The 9,673-nt window shown below is 42.4% G+C and overlaps 1 protein-coding gene across 1 annotated transcript in view; it reads left to right on the top strand.

The window, feature by feature from the left end:
• The first annotated feature begins 7,846 nt into the window (after positions 1-7,846).
• Positions 7,847-9,673, top strand: part of LOC139386130 (CXADR-like membrane protein) — a 93,047-nt gene continuing 91,220 nt past the window's right edge. The window contains exon 1 of the mRNA XM_071131564.1: positions 7,847-8,385. Within this exon, the coding sequence (XP_070987665.1) occupies positions 8,280-8,385 (106 nt within the window). The 5' untranslated portion in view covers positions 7,847-8,279. The remainder of the gene's footprint in view (positions 8,386-9,673) is intronic.

Here is a 9,673-nt window from a genome sequence, read left to right as displayed (position 1 = left end):
GCAATCAATTCACATATGGTGTCCAGGGCACAGCTGTGAGCTGAGGGGGGTCTATAACAGGCGGCAACAGTGAGAGGCTTTTTTCTGGAGATATTCATTTTTTAAATTAGAAGCTCAAACTGTTTGGGCATTGACCTGGAAAGTATGACAGAACTTTGCAGGCTATCTCTGCAGTAGATTGCAACTCCTCCCCCTTTGGCAGTTCTATCTTGACAGAAAATGTTGTAGTCGGGGATGGAAATCTCAGAATTTTTGGTGGCCTTCCTAAGCCAGGATTCAGACAAGGCAAGGACATCAGGGTTGGCGGAGTGTGCTAAAGCAATGAGTAAAACAAACTTAGGGAGGAGGCTTCTGATGTTAACATGCATGAAACCAACCCTTTTACAGTTACAGCAGTCAACAAATGAGAGCCTCTGGTGACACACAGGGTCTGGGGCAACCTCTACATCACCCGAGGAACAGAGGAGGAGTAGGATGAGGGTACGGCTAAAGGCTATCAAAACTGGTTGTCTAGTGCATTGGGGACAGAGAATTAAAGGAGCAGATTTCTGGGTGTGGTAGAATAGATTCAGGGCATAATGTGCAGACAGGGGTATGGTAGGGTGCGGGTACAGTGAAGGTAGACCTAGGCATTGAGTGATGATAAGAGAGGTATCTGAGGCATGTTGAGGGGTGCTAGGGGCTCCACAGTAAAATAAAACAATGATAACTACCCTAAACAACAGTGTACAAGGTGTATTGACATAAGAGAGAGACATAAAGCGAGGCATAAAGCAATCACAGGTGTTGATTGGGAGAGCTGGCTCAGACAATAACGGGTAGGACAACAACAGTTAATCAGCTCAGACAACAACAACAGATAAAATGGCAATGAATGGGCAGAGAAGATCAGTTAACTACACACAGGGCCTGAGTTCGAGGCTGGGGCCGACAGATAAACAAAATAAACAAAATGGAGTACCATGATTAATGAACAGTCCAGCAGGCATCAGCTATGTAACCAGGTGATCATAGGGTCCAGTGAACAGCAATAGATGAAACAGGGAAGCCGTTGGATAGTTGTTACACCACTAGCAAGCGGGAGACACAGCGTTCATAAAGTTAGCAGGCCGGGGCTAGCAGAAGCATCTTCACTGACGTCCGGCAAAGGCCGGTTGAGGGCACATCGGACAGAATTACGTCGGCAGACCAGTCGTGATGGATCGGTGGGGCTCCGTGTCAACAAAGGATCCAGGCCAATTGGCAAAAGAGGTGTTGTAGCTGGAGTCATTTTGTTTGCTAGCCGGGAGATGCGCCTGGCTCGAGGTTAACTGGAGCTAGTTTCGGGACAAGGGCGTTAACCACTATAGCCACTCGGTAGCAGCTAGCTAGCTGCAATGATCCGATGCAAAGGTCCAGAGCTTACGGCAAGAATCCGGTGATGTAGTGGCTTCTAGTTGTGTTAGTGAAGAGTCCGGGAGGCATCAGCTGTGTAGCCGAGTGATAATAGGGTCCACTGAGTAAGCCGGAAGATGGGCCTGGCTCAAGGCTAGCTTCTGGGCTGGGCCGGGGCTGGGCAACTCAGTAGCAGCTAGCTAGGTGCAATGATCTGGAGTAATGGTCCAGATCTTACGGCAGGAATCTGGTGATGTATTGGAGAAAAGCAGTCCGGTATGCTCAGGGTTGATATCGCGCTGTGCAGACTGGTATTATCCAGGCTAAAAGTGGCTGGTGTCTGAGCTAAAGGTAAAGGCTTCTAGCAGTGGCTAACAATGACTAAATAGCTAGTATCTAATTAGCTGGTTAGCATCTTGTGGCTAGCTTCTGATGGCGGTTCTAGCTATAAGTTCTTAAAACAACAGATCTGTATCACATTGGGTGAGGCGGGTTGCCGGACGGTATATTTAATTTAAAAATCGAAAAAGAGATTGAAATATATACAAAAAAACTCAATCCACACGGGACAACGACAAACATGTCTGCACTGCTACGCCATCTTGGATAAAGCGCCTGTTGATTTACAATGGCTCTCCTAGCTGTGGCATGCGCCTCGGAAAGCCTCACATCCCTCACTCCCCATTCCCTAGATAGGGAACACTTCATCAAGGGAGGGGTGGTGGGATTGGAGAAGGAGAGGGGAGGTGGCATGACATCAGCTACTCTTCCTGGGATCTACATCATCATCCATGACCAGCATTCACATGCATAGGCCTTAAAATGCAATGGAATCAATGCCCAGGAACACATTCAAAGTGGGTTTAAATCCCAGGCTAATCAGCTAATTCATGGGGTTAAAGAAAGTATCCCAATTAGTGTCTGAGGATCCTCAAATGTCTTAATAGATACATAAAGATTGTTTTCTCTTTTCCCATTAACCACTTTTGCAGGGGGAAGGGTATGGGACAGGGTTGCAATCTGGTACAGTTTCTCTTTGGGAGAAACTTCCTTCTGTCAAAAGAGGCTGCCCCTGTGGAATAGAGATGAAATTAAAAACAACAAAAAACAACAGTGGCTCTTTGGGGAGTGGAGAGGAGATACTGAGCCAGGTGAGAATTCATAAGCACCCATTTGCATCTCTTAGTGTTGTAAACGGGCTATGCTAACATAGTAACATAGTTACACAGTCGATATCTCTGAATTAAGGACAACTTCCTAATACTGAGTTGCAACCCCAGCTTTTGCCATCACAACAGCCTCAATTCATCATGGCATGGGACTCCACAAGGTGTTGAAAGCATTCCACAGGGATGCTGGCCTATGTTGACTCCAATGACTCCCACAGTTGTGTCAAGTTGGCTGGATGTCCTTTGGGTGGTATACAATTCTTGATACACACAGGAAACTGTTGAGCGTGAAAAACCCAGCAGCATTGCAGTTCTTGACACAAACCGGATGTGTCTGGCACATACTACCATACCCTGTTCAAAGGCACTTAAAACTTGCCCATTCACCCTCTAAATGGCACAGAAACACAATCCATGTCTCAATTCTCTCACGGCTTAAAAAATCCTTCTTTAACCTGTCTCCTCCCCTTAATCTACAGTGATTGAAGTGGATTTAACAAGTAACATCAATAAAGGATCTTAGCATTCACCTGGATTCATGGAAAGAGCCGGTGTCCTTAATGTTTCATACACTCAGTGTATATCCAAACAATCCGTTCCCCAGGTAGGCCGTCATTGTAAATAAGAATTTGTTCTTAACTGACTTGCCTAGTTAAATAAAGGTTAAATGTAAAATGTTTAAAAAATGCAGCATTAGTATAAGCAGTATCACACAACACCTTTGAGAGGTATTTTTTGCACACACAAACATCCACACAAAAGTAAAAACAAAAAAACAATCAAATTAGGCTAAATGTATTTATTTGAGTAATTATGAATATTTTTGATTAAGTTATGCTTTCTGGTTATAAGAGATTGCATTTTCCTGCGCCTAGTGGTGCTGAAAATACCAAGCAATGTTGGGGAAAACAAAACTTAATGTTGTGTGCAATGTAGTGGAAATTATTTTGAAAGAGATTGATCTGTTTACCTTGAATGCACCAGGCATTATACCACCCAGTGCAGAGGAGGCTGGTGGGAGGAGCTTTAGGAAGACAGGCTCATTGTAATGGCTGGAATGGAATTAATAGAATGGAGTCAAACTTGGTTTCCATTATATGTTTGATGTGCTTGATACGGTTCCATTTATTCCACTCCAGCCACTACAATGAGCCTGTCTTCCTAAAGCTCCTCCCACCAGCCTCCTCTGACACGGTGGTATATTTTACCTCTCAAAGATACAACCATGAGATTCATCATAAACAGTGATCAAATTCGGCCTTTTTGACGATAATCTTCTGACTGATCCCTTTCGATCCATTCAAGCAGCTTACGAATGCAAAACAAAACATTGGTTCCAAGTTTGGCTCTTGATTCTGATTCAGTCATTTCCCTTGTCTTTAATCAGTGCATGATAAACATATTCCGATTTTTTGCTCCCTCTCTGATTCTCTACCATGATGAAAGCTTCATGAATAAATTGAAAAGCAGACTCAGAGTAACATCTGCTTTTGAAGTCATTGGTTCTTTAACTGCAAGGAGTGCGCACTGTTCCCCAAATAAGATATGGGAATAACAAATGACAGAGAGAAAGAGAGAGAGAGAGAGAGTGAGTGAGTGAGTGAGTGAGTGAGTGAGTGAGTGAGTGAGTGAGTGAGTGAGTGAGTGAGTGAGTGAGTGAGTGAGTGAGTGAGTGAGTGAGTGAGTGAGTGAGAGAGAGAGAGAGACAAACATTCACTAACCCTACATAGCAGTAATTGTGGAGCAATGAACATGCATCTGAACAATCACTTTTCCTCTTGCCATGACTACATCATGTTGAGAGAGGCAGTAACAAAGGACCTTTTGGAAGAGAATACATTCATGTGATTGGATTAAAATATGCTGCCTGCATGTGGATGTGAGCATCACTAAAGGTCTGGCTGTGTTCTAGTACACAGGAGGGAATGCGCTTTACTGAGCTATAAACGAACATTCAACGTGGATCAATAGGCCGAGTGGCCAATGCTGACTCGGGATGCTGACCATAAATCTCCCAGGGCCACCCTCTCCCTCATTAAATTATAAAAGATCTATGAGCCGTGAAACACTGAGGGTGAAGGATCCCAGCGGTGCCTAAAAATAGAGACCAACAAAAGAGATTTTCAGTCCATATTGTTACTCAAGAATCCTTTTAAGTTTGTCTACAGAGCTCATGTACATCTGTGGTGCATCAGCTTGTCAAGAAAATGCTTACACCTCTGTGTGATGTCATGACCATGGAAATACGGTGTAAGAGCGACCAGGGAACACTCGACAGGTACGTTCCTGAGGTCCGAGCTGCAGCTCAATGCTTGTACACTGCAGTACATAAGTTAGGAGTGCTCGGAACTAAAACGGAAGCCATGTTGTGTCTGAAGCTTTTAAAAAAATCATGGACCTTGCACTTATGGAGATTACATTTTCATGTGGTAAAATAAAAAGAGTCTCAACACATCACCATCATAATTTTTAAAGGGGGTCTGTTCCCACAAATGGAATCCTAATGCCAAAAGTTATGCCTCATACAATACCGGCTCTGGGGGAATGAACGCAAGGACAGAATGTGGCACATTGTAATGCTAGCTCACCAATCAGTGTTGACAAGGACCTGTTTCCACACTAGTGAGTTTTCAGGGCCTGTATAAATATCAGCCATCTGCGAGACCATCTGCATTAGGGTGCTATATCATGCACTAAGGCTAAGCCACCAAACATAGACAAGTTTGCTTCCATGGCAAGGTCTGCTCCCCATTTGTGATGGATGACCTGCTGCATGACCATTAGTGTCTACCTCGCAATGTTTCATCTAACTGCATTACATTTTAATATTACAGGAGCAATTAGGGTTAACTGCCTTGCTTAAGGGCACATTGACAGATTTTTCACCTAGTTTGCTCAGGGATTCGAATTATGTCTAGATAGGACACATTTATGAATACAAAAACCTTATCCATTTGTTTAAAATATGACAAAACTGACAAAACTGCACATGCTATAGCACATGGACAGAGTGAGACAAAGAAAAGCACTTCTTCATACCTCTCATGGCACATTGGCTTGATGTAGATGAATGGGAAGGGGGGGGGGCATTGTTTCAAGCTATCTAGATATTGTGATGGAAATTAATGGGGGTCTTGTGCTAAGAGAGCCACTTCAGAGAGAATCAGCAGTGAGGGGAGTGGAGTGGAGGGCTGGCCTGGTGGCCACTGGAGACCCCAGACCTGTGTGTTATTTAAATAGATTGTTCAGAGACAGAAGAGGGGATTAATCTCAATGGGACACCTTGCTCCTTTGTTTATTTACCTCATGGGATGCACAGTCATACATTCTACATCCAGGGAAACCATGAATGGTTACATAAATATTATCTGGATGTGAACTATGCCTCAGGGATAATGGACACTACACGCCGATAGTTATGTAGACAGAAAAACGTTAGAATGTTGTGTTGAGTAGTGACATTTGTTGCAATTGTTTATAAATGCAAATATACAGTACATTGAATATACAGTACCAGTCAAAAGTTTGGACACGCCTACTCATTCAAGGGTTTTTCTTTGTTTTTACTATTTTCAACATTGTAGAATAATAGTGAAGACATCAAAAATATGAAATAACACATGGAATCATGAAGTAACCTATTTTTTTCTAAACAAATCCAAAAATATTTTAGATTCTTCAAAGTAGTCACCTTTTGCCTTGATGACAGCTTGGCACACTCTTGGCATTCTCTCAAACCAGCTTCACCTGGAACACTTTTCCAACAGTCTTGAAGGAGTTCCCACATATTCTGAGCCCTTGCTGGCTGCTTTTCCTTCACTCTGCAGTCCAACTCATCCCAAACTATCTCAATTGGGTTGAGGTCGGGTGATTGTGGAGGCCCTGTCATCTGATGCAGCACTCCATCACTCTCCTTCTTGGTCAAATAGCCTTAACACAGCCTGGAGGTGTGTTTTGGGTCTTTGTCCTGTTGAAAAACAAATGATAGTCCCACTAAGCACAAACCAGATGGGATGGCATATCGCTGGAGAATTCTGTGGTATCCATGCTGGTTAAGTGTGCCTTGAATTCTAAATAAATCACTGACAGTGTCACCAGCAAAGCACCCCCACACCATCACACCTCTTCCTCCATGCTTCACAGTGGGACTCACACATGTGGAGATCATCCATTCACCTTCTCTGCATCTCACAAAGACACGGCGGTTGGAACAAAAAATCTCAAATTTGGACTCATCAGACCAAAGGACAGATTTTCACTGGTCTAATGTCCATTGCTCGTGTTTCTTGGCCCAAGCAAGTCTCTTGTGGTTTATTTGCAGCAATTCGACCATGAAGGCCTGATTCACGCAGTCTCCTCTGAACAGTTGATGTTGAGATGTGTCTGTTACTTGAACTGTGTGAAGCATTTATTTGGGCTACAATCTGAGGTGCAGTTAACTGTAATGAATTTATCCTCTGCAGCAAAGGTAACTCTGGGTCTTCCTTTCCTGTGGCGATCCTCATGAGAACCAGTTTCATCATAACACATGATGGTTTTTGCGACTGCTCTTGAAGAAACTTTCAAAGTACTTGACATGTTATGGATTTACTACCTTCATGTCTTAAAGTAATCATGGACTGTCGTTTCTCTTTGCTTATTTGAGCTGTTCTTGCCATAATAGGGACGTGGTATTTTACCAAATATTGCTATCCTCTGTATACAACCCCTATCTTGTCACAACACAACTGATTGGCTCAAATGCAAAAAGAAGGAAGAAATTAACAATGCACACCTGTTAATTGAAATGCATTCCAGGTGACTACCTCATGAAGTTGGTTGAGAGAATGCCAAAAGTGTTCAAAGTTGTCATCAAGGCAAAGGGTGGCTACTTTGAACAGTATAAAATAAAACATGTATTTTGATTTGTTTAACACTTTTTTGGTTACTACATGATTCCATATGTGTTATTTATTAGTTTTGATGTCTTCACTATTATTCTACAATGTAGACAATAGTAAAAATGAGAAGAATGAGTGAATGAGAAGGTATGTCAAAACTTTTTACTGGTACTGTATATATTGAAAAAAATAAGGAATTCCAGTCATTTATTTTCCATTTCAATCTTTCCCAACATGTGTTACTTTTTCACTGCGCTGTCTCCCAATTTATTCCATACAGTATACACTATTGTAAAAATAATGCAAGAACATTAACATTTTCTTTAAAGCACTGAAAAATAGTAACCTATTACATAAACATTTTCATGCAGACATCTGTAGGGGGAAACATTGTTAACCTTTTTTTGCACTGCTAACGAAGTGGCCACCAAGTAGCCACCTCACAGTCAGACCAGCCCAAGATGCCTTTGTGGTCATACGAGGCGATGTGAGCACTTCAGACTCTAGAGATCTCCGTCCAGCATGCAGCAACATCCACCTATCCAGATTCTGCCCCTCACGTTCTAGTGCAGCGGACAACCGTATAGGAGAAGACCGCTCAGAGCCACGGAGACAGAGGGAACCTGAGGGATGCACGCTTCCCGAACGAGACAGAAAGAACGGGAACTTTGATTTGACGCGAGGCTGATAAAATTACGATAATATAGAGCTGCATTCCTTAGTGAAGGGATGCATTGACATTTCGAGTGTTCAAAAATGATGTCCTTGGTTCCCTGCTCATTGTAGATGATATTTAATGTATCTCTCCTATTTCTGATGTGCTACTTCATTGTGACTGTACACTTGGGTCACCCGCATGAATTTTAAGGCAGCCGGAGCGCATTGTTTCCAGCTTCGTTTCATGGGATTTCCAGTCGTGTCGGGTGCCGTGATGTCTGCAACATTTCGCTCTTTGTTTCTGGGTAAGTGAGTTCCCAATCGCAAATATGTAGTTATTTTATAGGAGAGTATCAATGTGACGATAAGTATTTAATCGGGTTTTTGTTATTAATTATTATGATTTATATAGAGACGTTATATAAATGTGTATTGTTCACAAAAAATGTACCATAGCTAACAGCGCTCTATTGTGCGTAATTTGATCCAGAATTATATCAAAATTTGCCTAAAAATTATGTAACAAACTATTCATAATTGTTTATCTCACGTTCTTTTTGAATAGCCTAGATCACTTTGACAAATTAGCCATTTTGTAATGTAAAATCAAAAGTAAATGAGATGGGACTTAATTGCGATAAATTGGCTAATTCAAGTGAAGAATTAGTGTTAAGAAAAAAAAGTTCACTTCGTTTAAAAAAAGAAACCCTTACAATGTGAATTGAAAGCTGTGTTAATGATCACCGTACAAAGGCAACACTTCAGGCATTCACTTGACTGGTGCTGGACAAAGACTGTATGTAGTCTGAGTGTATTCTAGGTATTCATTAGGCTATTCATTGTCTGTTAATGGCAGATTAAACACAACTGCTTCTTATCAGAAAGCACAAAGACAGGGCAAGCCACATATAATCCGAATCACAAACTAATGTGCTGTGACACCGATTGGCAAACAGATATTTCTAATAGACCACGGCCGCCGGTGGTGAGCGAGCGGCTCGGCTGGTGCCCTTAAGAGGAATGAGGAAGCTGGATATCGCATGCCCGCGTGTGCCGGGGTCAGAGCTCGTAAGAGTGGTGCAAAGCAAACGTTGAAGATTCTCGGGCTTGTCTCCTTTGGTTAAATTCCAACAATTCCGTCCATCGTTGTGATGGTGCATTCCAGAACAATTGTTATGTCTATTGACAGTTTGTTAGCTATAACCTTTTGTGTGTAGCCTAATGTGTCCAGCAAACTTAGACCTGTAATATACTGTGTATTTTATTTGCAATAGCACATTAAATGCATGACCTCGGGTAATATATTTGGATGTTAAATTGGGCCCTAAAGTCTTCTTTTGTCCAAATTCAATGCAACGTCCACAATTCTTGCAGTAACCTCACAATGTCTAAATTGCACTGTGAGGTTTCTAAAAATTCAGGAAATACCATAGCTAGAGCTTTACATGTTCAAAGTACAGTAGCTATGCCTGAATGAGGTCTCAGTAGCCTGCCCTGCAAGGATGGGCGTATGAGTGAGGCAGACAAATGATGTGGGTTGCCGTCCATTGACCGACTGGACTGAGGATGGGACACGAGGATGGGACACGCCAT

The sequence above is a fragment of the Oncorhynchus clarkii genome, chromosome 27, assembly GCF_045791955.1.
Source record: "Oncorhynchus clarkii lewisi isolate Uvic-CL-2024 chromosome 27, UVic_Ocla_1.0, whole genome shotgun sequence".
NCBI classification, from domain to species: Eukaryota; Metazoa; Chordata; class Actinopteri; order Salmoniformes; family Salmonidae; genus Oncorhynchus; species Oncorhynchus clarkii.
This window is presented reverse-complemented; position numbering and strand designations above follow the sequence as displayed.